Source organism: Pogona vitticeps, chromosome 4, assembly GCF_051106095.1.
Source record: "Pogona vitticeps strain Pit_001003342236 chromosome 4, PviZW2.1, whole genome shotgun sequence".
In the NCBI taxonomy this organism is placed as follows: domain Eukaryota; kingdom Metazoa; phylum Chordata; class Lepidosauria; order Squamata; family Agamidae; genus Pogona; species Pogona vitticeps.
This window is the reverse complement of record NC_135786.1, coordinates 59,404,968-59,426,405: the sequence shown is the minus strand read 5'-3', so window position 1 is coordinate 59,426,405 and position 21,438 is coordinate 59,404,968. Positions and strand designations below refer to the sequence as shown.

The following is a 21,438-nucleotide window of genomic DNA, read 5'->3' as shown; positions in this document are numbered from 1 at the left end:
CACTCACCCAGGGCCCGACGGACGGCCTTTGCCGCCGCCGCCCCCTGCCCACAAGCCCCCCCCCAAAGCAGCGCCTATTGCTCGCAGGAAAGCGGGGGCGTGTGCAGTACCTCTGAGTCGGGGCTCTCAGAGGCCGCCATGACTGGCACCTCCCCACTCCGTGACCTTCCACCCTCAGGAAGCTCTGACCCGGAAGAGGAAAGCGCATGTGTGGAAATCCACCGGCGGCGGGGAGGCTTTTTATGATCTCCTCCGACTACGGCGGCCATGCAGGTGAAGGAACCGTGTAATTGGGGTAGGGGGGTGGGGTTGTTATCACGCGGGGAGCGGGAGGGGGAGGGGGCTGAGTTGCTTCTGCTTTTCGGGAAAAGGTGGGCTTTAACCGCCTTTTTAGGAGACAGGAGTGTTGAAAGCGCTTTCTAGCGCTCCGGTGCGGTAGATTAGATTGTCTCAAAACCAACCAACCAAACAAAAAAAAAAACCGATTGGACTCTGCTTAGAGAGAAATAATTAGCAGAGGTTGGATGATTAGCTAATTATTAGACAGAGGGTTGATCTACGCTAGATGACGTGGGAGATTCCTTCTAGCTTCCGTCGTGCTGTTCCTTAGTGTTGCCGAGATGGTGATGATAATGTGACTTCAAGTCAGTTCTCACTTACGGCAACCCTTTTCAGGGTTTTCTAGGTAGATAATCCTTTTTATATAATTAAAAATGAATGTTCTTTGTTTTTGCGGTTATAGTTTGGTTGTTTTCCTTACTTTTATGTACCCTTTGTGCGGATGGTCCTGCAATCAGTGTACCATACAGTGTGGTGTATTTGGGGATAATGAACTTTTTAAAAAAATTAATGCATTTCTTGCATCTTTAAAAGAAGTACATAAAACTAGAATCTCTATGAAATTCTTGCATTTATTATATAATGAAGCTGCTTTTTGAAGGCTTTCTTGCTTTGAAAAGCGTGGGGTCAAGACAAACTGATAGAAAATATGAAAAGCAAAAGTGTTGTGTTGATTGTTGAACAGGGATCGGGAAACATAACATAAGAGCCCTGCTGGATCAGGCCAAGGACCCATCTAGTCCAGCTTCTTGTATCTCTCTGTGGCCTCACCAGATGCCTCTGGGAGCATACAAGACAACTAGATGCAGTACCTGTCTCTTGATACCGCTCCCCTGGATCTGGTATTTTGAGGTACGTTTCTTTTAGGCCTGGAGATTATACATCCCTATCATGGCTTGTAACCTGCGTTGGACTTTTCCTCCAGGAATCTTTCCAATCCCCCTTTAAAAGCTTCTAGGCCATATGTCATCACCACATCCTGTGACAAGGAGTTCCACAGACTAATAGCATACTGGGTAAAGAAATATTTTCTTTTGTCTCTTCTCACTCTCCCAACACTCAGAATGAGTGAATGTCCCCTGTTGTAGTACTGCGTGAGAGGGAAAAGAGCTTTCCTCTGTCCACTTTATCCATCCCCTGCATAATTGTTTTTCACAGTGCTAGGAAATCATTGATGTTTGTTCTTAAAGAGGCTAAATGTCTGCAACCTTACTACACAGGTGAAATGGTATTTAGAGATTGGATTTTGCTTATCCGCACACACCCTTAATGTACTTTTGACTGAAGCTGGAATAGATTCTCACTAATATTGTGGAGCTCAATGAACCATCAGACTTTTCAGTCAGGAATAGTTACTGCATTAATGAAACATATGTGTGGGTATTTGTTTTTCTACTTGATGTTTATCATAAATCATTAGTCACCTGGTTTAGGAAATGTCAATTGCATTATTATAAACTAATTATATCTGTGTATATTTACATGTTAATGAGTTCTGGAAGAGGAAAATGTATATGTAACTGCAGTAACTTAATGCTTCTAGGATGGTGCACAGATCATATATTTTTATGATTATCTCTTTTTTGTTATGTATATGTTACCAATTGATGCCTGATAATACAACACTTTAGTAAAATACAGTAAAATTAAACCATACAGTATAAAATAAAGGAAAACATTCTGAAGGTTGTATTGACCATGTGATTCAGTGATCAGCAAAGTCAGTAAAAGCAACCAATAAATGTCAATTTCAACATAAGTACAAGCAAGAGGTATGTGCAAATAAACCTGTTCTTGACTACTGATAAGCATTCAGAGAGACAAATCTACCTAGTCTCTCACAGTGGAGTGGTTGGAGCAGCCACTAAGAACACCCTTGCTTATGTTTCTGCCAAAGTGACCTTGTGATAAGTATTGAGCCTTTCCAAGAAGAAATGGAGCTGGGAAGCTGTAACTGCCACACTATTCTACATATTCCCCCAAGAAGTCAATGCACTTGTTCCAAAACAGCCACCAATGACTCCACACGTTTCCTCTTTTGTTCGGTTGTCCAAAGTTTGGGGATCCACTTTGCTGCCAGCTTTCTCATTTCCAAGTCGCTGTGGATAATGGCACCAACTCTCTCACGTGATATTCTCAGATATATAGCAATACAGTACTTTTGACTGATATTCAGCAGTCCTCCATGATCATCTCATGGATGGCTTTCACATTTGCAGGCACAGAGACAGAAACAGGCCTTCCACTGGGTTTCTCACTTTCAACACCGAAATGGCCAGTTTTAAAATTGACAACCCAACGTTTAACTGTTGCATATGAAGGGCCAGTGTCACCCATAGTTTGTGACATTTCATCATGGATCTGCTTTGCACTTTTCCCTTGGAGAAACAGGAATTTGATTATGGTCCTATGCTCTTCCACATTGAACTTTTCTGGAGGTGCCGCCATGTTCACTTTGGATCAGAAAATGAAAGTTAAGATAAAATCACAGGTAGTTGATTTTTGCACTGTTGAATATAGACAAATTGGCCAATATACCCTGCAATTTATAGCTTCCTAGCTCAATTTTTTCTGGATAAAGCTCAATACTTATCAGCACCCCCTCGTATTTAAAGTAATTAACAGATCTTCAACTTTTAAAGTTGACATGTAACTAAATTATATGCAGCTCTTGTAAAAAGCAGGCATACCTACCTAAAGTAAGTGTTCCAGAATAAAACATGTTTATGTAGGCTAATTATTTTTGAACTGATACAGTCATTTTAAATCACCCAGCATAATGGTTTAAGACTTTAAGTTACTGTAAAAGTGGAATTTAAAAAATGCAATAGGAATGTTTTAGAAAGACAAAAGCATGGAGTCTATTAAATGGCCATCTTAATTGACTTGTTTGCTTTGGGGGCATACAAATGGTAGTCATGCTTAACATTCTTTCTCAACTAATCCTGGTGTATTAATTATGGTTAATTTGAAGTCAGACTTTGAAACCAAAATAACAGTGAGTAATGTTCTCTGGTTTCATATTATTTGTGGTAACATTAATCTTGTGATAGAGTTAACTCCAGCTGAGCTTGGTAGTGAAAAGTAAAGAATTCATTGAGAAGAAAAGGGAAGAAGCAGAGGAATACATGGATCCAGAAGGTTCAGCAACTGTATTTTTCCATATATAAGATGCTACTTTTTCCTAAAATCATTACACTAAAAATTGAGATATGCCTTTTACACAGAAGTAAGCTAAGATAGCTGAGGAGAGAACAAAATGACACATACCTTGCCTCTGTAAACAGAGTTCTTTCAGTCAGGAGACTTCCTCCAATCATGAGCCTTATAGAACTGATGTCAGCTGATGCTGTACAAACCAATTGGAACACACCTCATTGGAGGCGGAGCCTATAGGTTCAGATTCATCAGGGACTCAAAATGTCCAACCATTCTGAGCCCAGAGGCTGAATCCTCAAAGCTAAGTTTTCTTAATTTTGGGGTTAGAAAAGGGAGGGAGTGCCTTATAAACGGGGGCATCTTATAAATGGAAAAATATGGTAATCATAAATAAGAAAGTCACAAAATTTTGCCAGCCAAAAAAAAAAAAAAAAGAGACAAAACCATTGTGGCATCTTAAAAATGAATGTGTCATCTTACAGATTTACAAAAGTTTATATTAAAATATAACAGTTAGTCTTTAAAATGCCACAATTTTTAAATAATATAATAATAAACTTGGAACTGCAGAGCTGGAAGGGACCCTATGGATCATCAAGTCCATCCCTTGACAAGAAGGCACAGTGGGGAACTGAACTCGCAACCTCTGCATCTGCAGCCAGATTCCTAAACCCCTATCCACAGTCTGTCTCTTCAATTTTGTTTTCTGGTTTTTTTGTCTGATAAGCTTGTACAGCCTAACATCGCTGCTACTTCAAAAACTACAAAATATTACATACTTACTGGGCACACTATTTGGTCAAAACAGAATTCATTTGATTTTCTATTAGCTCTGACAGGAATTTTCCCTCCACTCTTATACTTGATGTTTCAGATAGCTTACAGCTTGGAAATGGAATCCAAAGGTATTTAAAATATGAAATGTTTTCCATTTTTGCAAATAAAAAGGAAAGTGAACATTTCTTTTTAAATGACTCAGAGCTAATCTTCCAGTACTCCCTAACAAGTTGTCTGAAGTTTGTTATCAGTCGTTAAAGTTAAGGTTTTTCAAATTCTTATAATATTTGCTTTTTAATTCTGTCCTTGAGTCATGCAAGTTTGTTTTTAATTGATGACACAGTTTACCTCTAGATTTTCTACAGCTCTCAAGTCTGCAGAGATTTAAAAATCAGAAATCCATTAGTGCAAATGTCAGAGAGATACTTAAAATTCTTGATGAACTCTAAAGAAGATACAAAGGCTTTTGTGGGAAGCTCTAACTCATTACCGGTATCTACTCCAGCAAATAATATTAATTCCTCTTTATTGGCTTTCATGGTCTTTTTAGACTGGGAATACAACAGAAGCTAGAAAGGTTTTGTGCTCCCCAGAAGTCTTCTATGTATTGTGTATCTTTGTAAGCCCTTACCCATATAATGTTTCAGCAAGAAAGGGAAAACTTTCCACTGTGAACATTAACCAAATGGTCTCTTTGAATGTGCTAAACCAAAGTTGTTCTGTAAGGAAGACTGTTCTTATAGCTCCCAATAAAGTTAATGAAGTACAGTAATGTGAAATGGCAAATTATTCATCTAGCTATCTGGTGGTGATTAAAGGCTCTCCCTTCCCCCATCCCAAGGCTCCCAAAGCCTTCCTCAGGACAAAATGCAGAGCTAGGGAGCATTGGAAACCTATATTGGGAGGGGCATAAGAAGCTTTTAATTACTTTAAATTAAATCTTACCTATTCCAGCTGATGACATTATTAGCTTCCACCACATAAATGTATGCCTACAAGATTTTGGTCATTGTATGTATGTCGCCTAGTATGAATAGTAGCTAGTGGTGTCACTAATGAAACAACTAGATTAAAACCAAAGAAAAGTCTAGTTGCCAAAAATCAAATATTTAAACATACTTGGTCTGAGCAACCTAAAGTGGACTGGAATAGGACATATTCCATCAGATAATTACAAAATGCTTCACTCTAGAAGTGACTGTACAAACAGGATGGTTTTAATAAATGCAGCACAAGCAGTTAAGGCAGGGTAGTTTTTTCAAGCTGTGACCCCTTTTTATAGTAGCCATGTAATAACGGACACCCCCCTCCCCACATTTCCACAAATAGGCCATCATCCTTCTCCGACATGGTGGCACCATTGATGCTCATGCTGCTCACCTTCCTAGGGCTCCTGCCACCAAATCTGCTGCTGTCACTTCAAAACCTGGGGAGGGAACAGCCTGGGGAATGTTAAAGGTAGGGAAAAGAGAAGGCAGAGGACTTCAGAGATGGGTCCGCAGACAGCAGGAAATTGTGGTACCTAGGGAGGGGAAAGAACCTTCACGCAAAGAAGATCCCCCTCAGAAACTGGCACAAAGCCTTCCTTGCACCCATTGTAGAAAAGGCAGGCCATTTGTTTTTGTGCCCACATCCTGGGGATTTCGTGGTGTGTGTATGGGAGGAGTTTCCTTTTCCTCTTCTTCTTTAGGCTCTCCAGAAGTGACATAGTTAAAATCCCTTTCTTGTGGAAGCAGCAGCAATTGTATCTTTATGCTGGCATTCCTTTATAAAAAAAAACAGTCCCTCTTCTCAGAAAGGGCTTGTTCCTGATACATACACATACATACTAACTTTAGTGTCCTGTTCCAAAAGGTCAAGAAAGAAGTTATTTGACAGGGCTATAACATATACTGTATAGGTGATGTGTGACCCCACAGAAAACACTTTGTGACTCCCTTGAGTTAGGGGATATAATACAAAATTCGACTGTACAGTGCCAGTCAGATTTATTGGAAAACCTATCAGTGAAGTCTGTGCTCCAAATACAGATTGGTAAAAACCAAGAAAATGAAAGTTTTTATATTCTGTACTTTTCTATGTATAAGATTAAACTTTTTTTCTTAAAACAGTTTCTAAAATTTTTATATCAAAAGTTGAGGGTAGTCTTATACATGGGTGTAACCAATTGAGAGAACCCCGTGGTTGCATGGCAAAACTGCCGATACCTTGTCTCTGCAAACACAGTTCCACCCAACATAATTTTCAGCCCCATTGTCTCTCACATGATTCTGCCCCACACACACATGCAGGGTTCTGTCGTGACTGCAACATAAGGCGTTGAATGCAATTACAGAGGCCAGCTGTAACCAATCAAGCAGGCTTATCTCCGATCTCTTGAAGAGATCTCATAAAGGAGTGCCAGAACCAAGGAAATTAGCAAGAAGAGGTGGCTGGCGATGGTTTGAGGTTTGGCTGTGGGGTGGGGTGGATAGTGGGGGTAGTGTTCTACTTGCGTGCCAAAGGAGACATCTTCACGTGCCACAGGCGGCATGCATGCCATAGGTTCACCATCACTGGAATAGATGGATGCAAAAAGCCAGTAATTACTTGACACCAACAAGAAAAGTGGAAAAAAAACAACCATTACTGATGTTTGTAAATGGGTCCTAAACTCATGGAATTAAGTCAAACATTGTGAAGTCCTTCAAGAAATGTGGAATCAGCAATAACATAGATGGAACTGAGCATGATCTGATATATAGAGACATTGACTCAAAAGACAGCAGTGAGGCAATAGAGGTTGAAGAAAAGGATATCCCCGGAACTAATAGTGATGAAGAAGACAGCAGTGATGCAGTAGAGATGGAAGAAAGTGATATGCCCGGAAAAGAGAGTGATACATAACATCATCTTTAAAATATTACCTAATTACCAGTACTAAATATGTCTTCTGTATTTGAATACTTCAAAAATGTGTTCTGTTTAAAATATAAATTTCTTAATGCTGGATTACAAAAGTAGAGAGTGTCTTATACATAGGGGTATCTTATACACGGAAAAATATGCTAAATGTCCAGGAAGAAACAGATCCACATCCCTAAACACAATGCATTGATAATCATATGTCACTGGAATGGAAATGTAGGGAATGAAGCAAAACCACACATTGTTGGAGAACTTGGCCAAGGAGGCAGAAGTGAAGAAGGACATCAAGCAGGACAGCAACTCATAGAATTCTGTGAAGACAACAATTTATTATGAATATGTGCTTTAGACTAGTGGTCCCCAACCTTGGGCCTCCAGATGTTCTTGGACTACAACTCCCAGAAGCCTTCACCGCCACCTCTGCTGGCCAGGATTTCTGGGAGTTGAAGTCCAAGAACATCTGGAGGCCCAAGGTTGGGGATCCCTGCTTTAGACAACCAAATAGTACATGTAGATGTCACCAGACAATCAACATGGAGATCAATAAATGGAACTAGAATGTTGAAACGCAGTATTCATTCTAATGAAAGAAGATTAGGAGCAGACTATATATGAGGATCAAGATCATGCATACTAGGGTACTCCCAATCATGGGCCTGGATATGAAATCTGAGTAAAATTGACAGAAAAAGTAAATTGTGGAAAAGAGACAAGCTTTACAGATACAATGGATTGCCAGAAAGACAAATATGTAGGTGCTAGATCAAATCTAGATTAAAATCTCTCGAAAAGAAAAATGAATATACTGAGGCTTTTATACATGGAACACTTCATGAGAAAACAAAACTTACTGGAAAAGACAATAATGCTGGAGAAAGTTGAAGGCAGCAATATGTTACAGTATTCTGTGCAGACCCCTTTTCACTGTCTGACACGTCTCGGCATAAGGATGACTCAGGGGCATCATGAATTTCTAACAACATGTCTTTGTCAGCTTGTCAATTTCATCGTTGTTAACCACTTCCGTCTCTTGCTTCAGAGATGGGCCATCACCTCTCTTCTCCTCAAACCATAACAATCCCCTTTTAACAGTAAGGGTGAAGAACTTAAATCTCTATAACGCCACCTCTGTGGAATGCCCGATTCAGCGAGTACACCTGTGATTAATGTCATTGGGGAGGGTGGAAAACCCAGCCCACCAATAGTTCCCATACTTTCACGCCTGGGTTTTGCCTCAGTCTCAGCCAGAATGGATTTGCTCCACAGGGTTTCCCAGGACAGACTGTACATGCTCTCTGTTCTTGTCTGTGCACCTCCCGTTGCTGCTACTCTCTGAATTTTTTCCATCTTTCTCTCTTCTCTGTTTCGCCCCAATATGGTGGCTTTCTGTAGATCTTTCTATTCCATTCCCTTTCCGCGTATTCTTTAGGGACCAGGGACCTTAAACTCCATCCACTCCCCTGTCCAGGGGTCCTCTTGTACTACTTCCAACCAGTCCTTCTTTCTTTTATCCTCCTCCTTCTGCACTCAACAAGCTTCCCCCTCCTCCATTGCCAACTGTCCTTTTTCCCCTGTCACATCTTTTTTCTCTTCAACCTTTCTTGCTGAAATAGTGCCCTCTAGTGAATCCTTCTCCTCTTTTTCCTCCTGCCCCCATTCTTCCAAATATAGTCCCTTTAGGTCTTCTCCCAGGGTGGACATTTGTCTCTCAGTATCCTTGATCGAGGAGACAGATGGTACACTCTGAGGAGTGCCTCTTGCGGTACTCCCAGCCTCACACAGTAAAAGAAGATGATCAAATATGAGATGGATTATTTATTTTTTTATTTATTTAATTTCTATCCCGCCTATCTGAATCACATAGGACCACTCTAGGCGGCTAACTCAAGGAAGGTTAACTCAAGGAAGCTACAGCCTTGAATTTGCAGAATCTTAATTAACTGAATTCCAGTATCAGTATGAATAAAAGTAACTGTTAGAATCTTTGTGTTAATTAAAACGAATGAATGTTTTAGCTGCAGTTGATCAACTAGAGAATATAAGTTAGCAACATATATAAAATGCATATAGAATTCTGAAAGGCAGCAGGATTAGAAACTACCTTTTCCATGTTAGAAATGATGTGTGTAAATGGGTTGAAGCACAAATACTTGAGAAATGGTCCAGAAGAAAGAAAGAGATAACAGACTTCTTAATTGGTTATAACTTTTTTAAAAATCATTCGTTATTACTACTGTACTGCTATATTCATTACTGGGATGACTGGAAATAAAGGTCACATTCCAAAGAGCCAGAGTTGTCCAACATAATTACAACGCAGATTATACATGGCCACTGACTTCCAAAAGCTGTTTTGACAAACCACTTCCCCAGGGGTAGGTGGGTGAGAAGAACCATCAGTATTTCTTGCTTTTTGATTTATTTATTGTCCCACCTTTTGTAAAGCCTACTCATATCACAGCTATTCTGAAGTAAAATTCTCTTACTGGTTAGTGGCACCAAAAGACTGAGGGTTTAGGCACCTCTGAGTTGTAATAGCTACAGCTAAAAATAAAAATAAAAATAAGGTGTAGTAAATTTGTTTGTGTCACAATTCTAATGGCTAAGTTCATAGCTATGTACAGTGGTGCTTCGCATTACAACATTAATTCATTCCAGCAAAATCACTGTTGAACGAAAACGTCATAATGCGATATTAAAAAAACCCATAGAAATGCATTAAAACCCAATTAATTCGTTCCTATGGGCTTCAAACTCACCATCCAGCGAAGATCCTCCATACTGCGGCCATTTTTGCTGCCTGTGCAGTGAGGAATCGTCCCAGAAAACAGTGGGCGGCCATGTTTTTTACCTGGCGGCCATTTTGAAACCACCGATCAGCTGTGCGAAAATCATCGCTTTGTGATTGGTTACCGAAGCAGGGAACCGATCATCGCAAAGCGAAATTCCCCCATAGGGAACATCGTTTTACGGTTGCTTTTGTGATTGCAAAATCTTCAACGTCAAGTGATTTCATCGTCAAACGGAACGCTCGTAATGCGAGGCACCACTGTATCTATACACAATATGTGCTTAGTTCAGATTTACACAGGGTCCTTTCACTTCACATTGTGCAGCAGCTGGCAAACAGTGGCTCAAATCCTGTTGCTTAGTGTAGTAAAGTGAAATTGAAGAGTATTAGAGAAAATTTGTTGGACTAAGGGGTCATGCTGAAAGCAGTGAAATTAGCTTGGTTTAGTCAGATTCAGAAGTTCAGGAAACAGCGTACGTACAACCTTCTGTCTATGATTGTATTTTGGTTCTATGTAGTTTTTAGATCTCTATATTTTTAACTTCAAATGTTCATATTTTAAGCCTCTAGGCTTAAAGATACATGCATTGACATAATTATTTATCTGTCACTATTATTATCTTACAGTAATTAATCATGTAAATGAGCAGCAAATAGTTAATGGACTATAGCAGAGGTCGTCAACCCCCAGTCCGCAGCACGGTGCCAGTCCATGACCGGAGCCGGACCAGGCCGCAGAGACAGACCTCGCCCCATATGCACTCCCCTCCCCACAACTGTTTTGCACGTGCGTGCCAGCGCCGGCGTGAGCGCTCCCCCACCCCTTCACGCATGCGCCCGAGTGCCCATATAAAGGGGTGTGCGTGCATGCGTACAGACGCTTGTGCGCTTATGCAAAGTGGGGGGGAGCGCTGACATGGCACAGGCACACACGCTCCCCCACCGCTTCGCTCATGCACCCAAGAGCGTGCGCACATACACCCAAGAGCACACTCGCACCTGCGAGAGCGCAGGGGGGTGCCCCACCTTCCTCAGAGGCTCAGCTGGTCCGCGGTCCGAAAAAGGTTGGGGGCCACTGGACTATAGAATCAATATAGCCGAGAGTGCAAAATAGATGTAACAAACATTTTATAGTCAAATAACAAAACAATTGCCCACATAATTCTGAGTCACGGTAAATCTCCATAAACCAGAACAAGCTGATGGAATCTGGAAACTATGTTCCCATCCCTAGAATCCACTGTGGGCTCTGTAAGACGTCTGTTTTGTGTATCTTTTTAAAAGAACGTAAATTTCTTGTTTCATTTTAGTGTTTATGGCACAAAAGACGTAGAGAGGACTATGCTTTGTTTTAGTGCGAAATTGCCACTTCTGGACAGAGTCAAATGGAAATTTACCCTTTATGTGGGAGATTATTTTAGTAGAGAGCATGGTAGTTTAGGCAGGGATGTGGAGACTGTCTAGATACCCTTGGGAGCTGCATTAGATTATGCAGGAGCTGCCAATTTTGCTCCTTCCTGCCATTAATGAACATGTTTTTATATGGTATTTGAAACTCATCCGAATGTTGTAGGGATGAGGAACTGATAATTAGCTACTGCTTCTATTTGCATAAAACAGCTTTTACACACCAGCACAGATATTTATCCAAAAATCTTTTTCTCACAATTTCATTTGAGTATTGCCTTTACATTCCTTCTGCATCTCTCAGCACTCGTTGGTGAGCAATTTACCCCAAAGTACAAATACTGGGCGTTCTTCTTTCAACCCTCTTTTAGGCCACATATGTCAGCTGCTTTCCTTACAGGTTTGTTTGCTATGTCCTACTCACACTGATGAATTATTACACTTGTGATTTACACAGTAATCTTGCCTTGATTGTTTCATAATGTGTTTTGTATAACTCTGGTATGTGGTCATTTTAGAAGGTTGGTGGATTTAATATAGGGCAGAGTCCTTGAGTCTTCAATAACTGCAAAAAAGGGGGGGGACAACTAACATGAGGGAAAGCGGAGCTACTCAAATTGTTCTTCTGACATAACCATTAAAGCATGCAGCGCTTGAAGTGTGTGTGTGTGTGGGGGGGGACTTCATTGATGCTAATCACAGCTATTCCTTACTGTTATATGGAATATGTGTTCATGGTTGTAGTGGCCAATTCATCATCTGGGGCCAACCTTCTAGTAGTGAGCCTCTCTTAGCTAGATTGGTCTTTAGGTGGCAGATGTTTGTGTGTCCCTAGGTCTGTGCTTAAAGCCTTACCGACATGGTGAAGCCTGCCAAGATCTTGTACTCAGCTGGCATAGCTTTTGATAGCCCTTGGTCATCTCTATGCCACAAGGAGTTGACAGACTAGGAGCTTATGGAAAAGCAACAATATAATTGCTTCTTTAAAAGGGTTACAGATCAAAGATGCTTCTAATAAGTTTTAAGACATTTTCTTCAAAATATCTGAAGTGCACATGTGTCTTCTGTAGTTTGGTAGACTGACTGAGTTGATCGTGGTATATCTGAAAAACACTGATGTGAGTACAGTGGTGCCCCACATAGCGACGATAATCCGTGCAGCAAAAATCGCTGCAAAGTGATTTCATCGCTATGCGGAAATAAAAAGCCCATAGGAATGCATAAAAACCCTTTTAATGCGTTCCTATGGGCAAAAAACCCACCTTTAAGCAAAAATCCTCCATATGGTGGCCATTTTCGCTGCCTGGTAAGTGAGGAATCCGGGCAAAAACACAGCGGGCGGCCATTTTATTTACCTGGCGGCCATTTTGGAACCGCCGATCAGCTGTTGGAAAATCATTGCTATGCGATGATCGGTATGCGAAACAGGGTACCGATAATCGCAAAGCGATATTTTCCTATCTAAACTATTGCAATGTGATCGCAAAAACGATCGCAAAAAAATTCGTCGCTATGCGGATTCGTCGTTAAACGAGGCGCCCGTTAAGCGAGGCACCACTGTAGTTGGATAAACAAGCTATATGGTGCTACAGGGAGGATCAGTAGGAAGGTGATTACCCACATGGCTAAGGATTGAGGGTACTAGTTGCCCTCTTATTTAAATGCGGGTGTACTAAACTTTACCTTGTTTCTTTTCCAGAGAGAGGAGAAGCAGCTTGAGCTATCCTTGGAGGCTCTCATCAATCAAGTGGCTGACTTGAAAAATTCATTGGTCAGTTTCATTTATAAGCTGGAGAACGAATATGACCGACTGACCTGGTAAGAGGTGGAACAAAAGTTAGGGAGCCATTCTTACTTTGCAGCAAGGCAGCCATTGCCATGTTTCAAGTAACTTAACACACATTCCAGCATACATTATATTGCACTTTAATGCAGGAACCTTACATGATCATCTTAGTCATGTTTGTTTATAAACTGAGGACAAACTTGAGATTTCATGTGCGCCAGATTGTCGGCCAAAAGCTGGACTTCTCTGCAGACTGGTAGTTAATATTTTGAATTCAGCAATGAGTAAATGTTGGGCACATACAAGAGAGTACTTTTTGTACCAACTTGTTTTGAGGTATAGAGGGGTATGTAGAATTCCTGAACAGGTGCCGTTTGTTTTGATATTTACTATAAATATAAGGATATATGAAGAACTTTTAATTTGCTCAAGGTTTTCTTCAGCCAGCTACTGTGGAACCAGAGTGCTTTTAAATCTTACACCTCATATTTGGAAGTACAAGCTATGTGATATGTTCTCCTCTATACTCATACGTATGCTTCACAGAATAATTCTGCACAAGATATTCCATTATGTGCCATTTTCAGCTCAATATGTTGAGACCAGAAATTAGAGGTGGTTATGATATTGCTGTTGCAATTAATACTTTTTAACCAGGCTGAGCAACTTCAGGGGGTCTGTGTGTTAGGTCAGAGTCAGATGCTTGAACATCTTCCAAAGAGGCCTGTAGAGCTTTATAGACCTTTAGAAAAAATCAGAAGCTCATGTTCATCACCACTGATATTTATCCCTGAACCAGTGTGAAACAGGTAACCTTTTCCAAGCATACCAAAATTCACCTGGGTATCAAGGTAAATAGGTTGCTCCATTATTGGAATGATTCCAGGCAACATCAGCTTGTCTATTTCTACAAGCTTTACTTATCTATATTGCTTCTGTATTCCATAAGCATAAAAATACTACAAAGTTGTTGGAAATATGTAACTTTTTGAGACGTTAAAGGCACATTTCCATTATACAGAAAGTAAACAACAGCAATGAAAAACTGTAGGCACAAATATTTGAACAGAAAACCAGTCCTGCAACTTGTGAAAAGCTGCAAGTATGATTGCTATCAAACATTCCTACTAATTCCTGCAAATAAGATTTTATTTTGAAATATTTCTGAGACTGTAGATAGAATTTAATCAGAAAATTTAGTTTAGTAATAAACTTGTAGCTCTAAAAGTACAGACAAGCAATTGTATCATCTTTCAAACCAAAAATACAGGAGTTTATAGTCTGGAAAGGGAATCTTTTTAAAAAGCAGAGAGTACATCTCTTAAAATATCAAAGTAGAGTTGTGATGGGGTTGCCTCAAATGCCCCACTAGCCCAGAGGAGCCCAGGAGAGAGCAAGTCTTTTGGACACCTAGCTAGCAGGGATGTATCACGGCATGTGGAGGAAGGGCACTGCCTGATGCAGGACAGCTGGATGAGAGTGCAACAGCAGGAATAAGGGGGGCAAGAGTTGCAGGACTCTGTCATCTTGAACCACGTCAGATGAATGGGAGATGTAGGAGGAGGCAGCCAAGCACTGGGACTCCATCTTCTGTGCAAACAGTGACCTCCTGGGCACAGAGGTGCAAACAGTGATAGAGGACTAACCGATTCAGCTGTAGAAGGGTTTGGGGACCTGCAGCTCTGCCAACAAAGCCTCCAGCTGATCCAATGTCACTCCAGCCTGGTGTCATTGCTCAGTGGGAGCTGCGAAGCCTGCCCCCAACCCAGCTTCATCACTGGAGATGCAAACAGCAACATAAGCAGCAAAGGGGACTCCAGGAGGAGCCAGGTTCCAATCATACAGCTTTACCAACCCTCCCTAAAAGGACTTTATCCCAGATCGGGAATCAGATTTCCCTCCTGTTTCTCTAGACCTGGACTTTTGGAGACCCCAGTGGAGTCAACTGGGGTCCCATTCGGACTGACTGTGCCCAGGAGGTCAGTGCTAGAAACTCAACTCCCTGGAAACAAAGGGAGGAGACAAGAGCAGTGAGGTTGACTACGTTCCTTTAATAAAAGCTGCTGTGAGTGACCAAACCAGCCTGCAATCCATAGAATTTTTGCAGAGGGATTCCTCAGTCGCCACCCCTTCCCCATGAGGAGAGGCAGCAGGACTGACACAAATATGTGAAAGTAAAGACATTTCTTAGCCTTTAAACATATTCGGGCACATACAGAAAATAATGAACAATGTTCTCACCCAGTGAAGACATTCATGTGCCATTTTGCATCTATGGAGCAAAATCCATGATCTCTGTGTGATGTCTCTCTGCTGCTATTCCCCGTATCTAGTGTACGTTGTGTCTCTCTTTTTTCCCTATATTTATACTTCTCTCATTTATTTACATTTCTCATTTACTATAATTACATTTCAGTACTCTAGTAGTTTCATGGTCTAGAGCTTCTTTTTCCTTTCAATTTTCCCCCATTTCCCTTTTCAGTTTTTTACACATTCAGCTGTCAGCTAGCTAGGGAAGAGATTTATTTTACATTGACGTTGCTTTCAGACTTCATTGGGGAAATAGCTAATTGTTTTGAAGTGACTTTTATTATACTGCTTGCTATTCTAACCTCATTTTGTCGAGCACAATGTACATTTTCAAGGTTGCTTTTTTATCCTCCCCTCAATTATTTCAGCAGTTTATATATACAAAATTCCAAACACTGACATGGCAACCAATTCTGTCACCTTCCTAAGGATCCAATAAAAGCCACAATCTTGCTAAAAATTGTTGTAAAAGGCTTTTCAAAAATCAGATTTGACTGGTTCAACTGCAGTTTTAAAAGGGTGCTAAAAGGCTAAATTTCACTAAAGCAAGACCCCATGTCTTGCTATAGAAAATTATAATTTCTTCAGTCTTCCAGAATATAATTCTCCCTGTTTTGAAGAATTATTTGCCAGTGTACAGGGTGATGGTATCCTGCAGTACAGCAAACAAGCAGGTGTTTGTGTTCTCCATCCCACCTTAGGCTGAGGTTCACTTTATTTTTTGGTCAAAACAATGACTTGCCTCAAGCACAGGCAAGAATGCCTTTTATGTCCTCACACTCTTCTGTCTACCCATTTCTGCTGCAGGCCTTCAGTGCTAGACAGCTTTGCTCTTCTCTCTGGGCAGCTGAACACCCTGAATAAAGTGCTGAAGCATGAGAAAACTCCTTTGCTGCGCAATCAAGTCATAATTCCATTAGTGCTCTCCCCAGACCGTGATGAAGAGATAATGGTAAGGATCTGGCTCCAACTTGCTTCAAGTGGCAGGTTGATCATAGTGAAATAAAAATAGTAGTGGGAGTGAGGGGAAGCAATACAATCATGCATCTTGCCATAAATAGAAATGATTTATTTTCGATGTGAACAGTGCAGAACAGTTGTATATTCTGTCAAGTGGGAAATGCAGAACAGCTGTGAAACTAGGAGAATTTTCCATCCTTCTGTGTGTTCCCCACTGTCCCCTGTGCTCGGTCATCTGACTGCTGATCAATAGATGTAGCAGAATTAGCTGACTGAGCTCTGAACTGATGGAAAGATTACATAGCATGCCTCTATGGATAGCTTTAATAGAAGAATAGGATACAGTGTTGATTTCCAATAGAAATAGAGTTGACTACACAGGACTTCCAATTTAGGTACAGTATTATGTGTTTTTTTAAATTGTTTTCAATGCAGATGCCCTGTTAAGTTGAAAGCAGTAGATTGGGTGAGATCCTTTTTTCTACTGATGACTTGTTTTTCCCCCTGATACATGTGTTGATGTGTAGGAGAATAAGAAATGTGGTCACACCCAAGCTTCCTGACTGGGTGCAGTCCCAAACATCTTGCTGTGTTCCATGTGCAGGCCAGGCAAGAGACAAGAAAGAGAATAGTCGAGGAGGATATGATTCTCCTGTCCCTGCCATCTTGGAAAACAGATGTGACAGATAGCAGCTCTGTCTCCTCATGTGTCATCCTATATTGGCCTCCATCTTTTTCCCCCTGCTGAATCAAGCCATAGGCTCATAACTTAGCAGCCAGTGTTATATATAGCAAGTTTCAGAATTTCAAGCCTTTGCTACCCAGAAAAAATAATATGTGACAACCTGTTACTTGGATCTTCTAGATTCAGAGGCTTGTCTTTGACATTTCTAGGTCATGTGTTAAAACAGTCTCCATAAAACAGCATTATTCAATCTATGTCTTTAGGAAGACAGGGAATCCACAATGGTGAAGTAATTCAGAGAATAATAAGTCATTTACTTTCTTAATACAGTACCTGCATTTCACTGATACCACTTTGAAAGCAACTTGAAATTAAACTCCATGCATGTGTATATTACGTTAAGAGATACGTTGTCTATTCAGGTTCCAACCCTTCCTTTTATAGACAGAGGCAGATGAAGCACAGCATAGGTGATGGTGAAGACAGCAATGTACAGAAGTACTGTAGCTGCTTTGCTTTGTTATGAATTCTGCAGCTGAACTTTCTGTAACTTCTAAGGCTCAGTAACCCACACAAGGGTTTGTATTATCTCGCTTTGCTTTGTGACTTTGTGTACTGATGGTCTGTGTGTTTCAGCGTCAGACAGAAGGAAGAGTGCCAGTGTTTAGTCATGAAGTCGTACCTGATCATCTACGAACCAAGCCTGATCCTGAGGTAGAAGAACAAGAGAAGCAATTGAGCACAGATGCAGCTCGAATTGGAGCTGATGTGGCACAGGTGAGGTTATCTGAAGACAAGAGATTCTGAATTTCTCAGTTGTGATTTCTAACTACTGTTGCTAAAAGATGCAACATCTTTTATATTATTTCCCTGTCCTTATATTTTTGCCATTTGGAAAAGCCACCTGGCAGCATGCAAAGCAATTGTATCTGACTGCAGGTGGTCTTATGAAATAGCAAGTAAAATATACTAATATGGTTGCTATGAATTTCATTTGTAAAGAAAAGAAAATTCACGTAAGTTCTGTCAAAGAAGCAAAACTTACATACTCCTTTACAGCTTTCTTTGGGGTTTGAATATTATGCTCCACTTTTGTGGAGCTGTGTCATCTATGCACCCATGTTTGTATTCTAAATATTGTTTTTATTTGCTTTTCGTTCATTTTCAGAAAGACATGGACCACGCCTAATGTACATTTTGGGAAGATTATGTTAGGAAGCATCATACTGTTGTGTTGGGTTGACTAGGGCAAAGCAAAAGTTTATAGGGACCCAGAGGCTGCCCTTTTATATTACAAACATGAACACACAGAACATAGTGTCCGAAAGAAAATAATCTGGAAGTCTGCAGTATCAAATTCTATCAGATATCCAACATATTGTCCATACTTAATAGTATGTGCTATTAAAGTTAGGATAGTATGTACTATTCTGACTTTGAAAAATGATTTTCTCCCTATTCCTGAAATTTTGGAGACAGGTCTTGGAGAGGTTTGCTGTAACTTTGTGGAGTGAGATAATATGGGGAGTAAGGTAGGTAACATAGATTATCTGATATTTCTTACTGTTCATTTTTTTGATTGCAGAAACAGATCCAAAGTCTCAACAAAATGTGTTCAAACTTGTTGGAGAAAATCAGCAAAGAAGATCGAGAATCTGAGAGTGGAGGTATGGCACGGGAAAAGTATTGGATAAGTGGTACCTAGAGACAGCAGTGCTAGAATCAGAGACCAGTACAAGAATAACAGGAGCCAAGATAAACATAACAACAATACAAGTGTAGGAAGACAAAAAAATCAAAAACTCTGGTAATTTGGTGGCTTATCTTCTCTATTAATATTCCTCTGTTTTTCAGGCTTACGACAGAACAAGCAGACATTCAACCCTGCTGATACCAATGCACTTGTTGCAGCTGTGGCCTTTGGGAAGGGACTGTCAAACAGGCGTCCACCAGGGGTGGCTGGCTCTGTCCAGTCTGGTCAACCAGGTGCCAACACTATTATAACAGGTGCTTCTGCCATGCAGCAGGTACAGATGTCAGGAGCATCAAACCAGCCACAGCCCATGCTTGGAGGAGTGCAGATACCACAAGCAGGCCAACCAGGTGAATATCAAGTATATTTAAGGAGGTAGAAGGCAAGAGTTATTGATGGCATAAAACAGTACCATGGACACATCTAGGGTCCATGATGTTAAATTCTTACTACTTTACAGATTTCAGAAAAATATATCCATTTGGGTCTCCCTACAGTAGGTATCCCTACATGGTAGATCTCTTGCCTATCAGAGCAAGTGTAGAAGGTGGTACAGTAAAACCTGTAGCAGGAGTAGGTAATATATTACCTACAGGCCAAGTACCATCTCAGCTGCTTTTATGCCCCCATTGGTGCACCCTGAAATTGCATGTCACTGTTTATAAAAAACAGAAAAGTTCCTTTTTTTTCCTTTCCATTCCAGACAGTATTCTGCCCTTCTGTTCTTTAAGGCTCCGTGGTGCAGGAAGGTACTCAGATGGTGGCAGGAACCTTTACCTAGGCTGCCAGTTGGTGGGCAACAGTAACAGAAAAAGCTGTTGTCTTGCTGTTGGGCTGATAGATTTCTGAAAGGGCGTTTGGTTGGCCACTAGCGGGGCTGAATATGACTGATTTTTTTGGTCTGATCTAAGAGGGCTCATTGTATAGTCTTGTTGATTTTTATTTTGTGACTTATAAAAACAAGTCCAGTACATTTGCATAAGGTGAAACTATGGGCAGGATTTCTGCAGTTTTGTGAATTAATAGTAAGAGACATATCTTTTACTCCTCAAGAAACTGGTATCCAGTTGCTGGGGAAAGACCACAGAAGTCTCCCCACATCTTTCTATCCCTACTGAGATACAGGTCTTCTTCTTTGTTACACTGCTAACACCTCCTTCATTCCCATTCCAGGTAAGATGCCCAGTGGCATAAAAACCAATATTAAATCTGCTTCAATGCATCCATATCAGAGATGAGGAGGAGGAAGCATTCTGGCCAGTTGCTGCTCCTGGACTTAATTTCAGTGACTTCATTTCTTCACCTCACTTTCAGCAGTGATATTCGTTGTATTTGAGATTTTGTTCAGATAAAGTATTTACATGGTTACATTCATCATCTGAGATGCAAGAAATGTACATGAATCAGAAGACCATACTCTTCATATAGTGTGGCACAAGAAGAACATACCTTCCCACCGTTGGCAAGAAGAGATATGTGTATTAGTCAATCTCAAAGGTGAAGCAGACCCTTACTGTATAACCTTATACCAATAAGAAACCTGATCACTTCAGGGAATGTGTTTCATTGAACTTTTTATTGGATGATGGTGGAAGAGATGTATCAGATGTATGATTGAACATTTTATGTACCATTAAGCTAATTTTGTTTAATAAAGACTAGGTGCTGTGCCTTGTATAACCTTGATGTATTTGTGAGTTGAGCCTTTGTCTTGTGTTTTTCATAGATTGCTTAAAATCCAGTGTCCTTGAGATTGGCCATTAAATTATCATATCTGCAGTTATTGACACCCCCCATCATTACTCAAGTCACTCTAAATACTAAATGTCTTCAGGAAGGGGAGGTAGGAATTACTGTAAAGCAGGAAAGAGACCAGATAACTTACACAAATGAGTTATGCACTTCAGTAAGGATGTGCACAATAAACATTCTCTTACATCTTTTGTTTCAGGTTCTTTCGGGGATGCCTCTTAAATTTTCTTACTTTTCATGTATCAGTTCTTTCATTTTACATTAAAAGAAAAGTTTATTTTGAATTGCCCATTTGTTTTGGAGTTCCCCAATCTGGTTTTCTGGCACTCCAAAACTCCTAAAGAACCCATAAAAACTACTCCAAAAAAGCAGAGGCAAAGCACAGGGAATCAATATACTCTGAAAGCAGACAACATTGCTAACACCTCCTTCATTCCCATTCCAGGTAAAAATATAAAAAACTAGTATGAGTTCATTACCATCCACCAAGCACAACAGACCCACTCGAGCTGAGTAGCACAATAGAAAAAAAAAAAGAAGCAGCTAGCTAGCAAGACCCTAGCATACAAAGGTACCCACTCAACAAAGCAACCAACAACACAGCACCAAGTACAAGAAGATCAAAAAGCCCCAATGTGTGCTCAACTGACAACAATAACCACTCATGCACCCGAGTGGCACATTGTCACAGTCATTAAGTCCACACCTCTAATCCACACACCCACAAAAGTGGGGAAAAAACTCCAGAATATGCACCCTTAATAAAACAAATGCACAGTACATTAAATGAATAACATGTTTTTAAAAAATCA

General features: G+C 40.5%; 2 protein-coding genes across 7 annotated transcripts in view; one reads left to right on the top strand and one right to left on the bottom strand.

Annotated features, from left to right (window-relative positions):
• Positions 1-282, bottom strand: part of SZT2 (SZT2 subunit of KICSTOR complex) — an 81,136-nt gene extending 80,854 nt beyond the window's left edge. For all 5 annotated transcript variants that reach the window (XM_020783215.3, XM_020783217.3, XM_020783216.3 and 2 more), the window contains exon 1: positions 111-282. In XM_020783215.3, the coding sequence (XP_020638874.3) occupies positions 111-269 (159 nt within the window). In that variant the 5' untranslated portion in view covers positions 270-282. The remainder of the gene's footprint in view (positions 1-110) is intronic.
• MED8 (mediator complex subunit 8) lies at positions 140-20,560 on the top strand. Of its 2 annotated transcripts, none has more exons than XM_020783222.3 (7): positions 140-273; positions 13,080-13,198; positions 16,284-16,428; positions 17,758-17,898; positions 18,707-18,788; positions 18,976-19,224; positions 20,048-20,560. In XM_020783222.3, the coding sequence occupies exons 1-7, from the start codon at positions 268-270 to the stop codon at positions 20,110-20,112; spliced, it is 807 nt and encodes a 268-aa protein (XP_020638881.2). In that variant the 5' UTR covers positions 140-267; the 3' UTR covers positions 20,113-20,560. The 2 variants fall into 2 exon arrangements, with proteins under 2 accessions (XP_020638881.2, XP_078248909.1); XM_078392783.1 differs by having other exon boundaries at positions 258-685.
• The last annotated feature ends 878 nt before the right edge of the window (positions 20,561-21,438 follow it).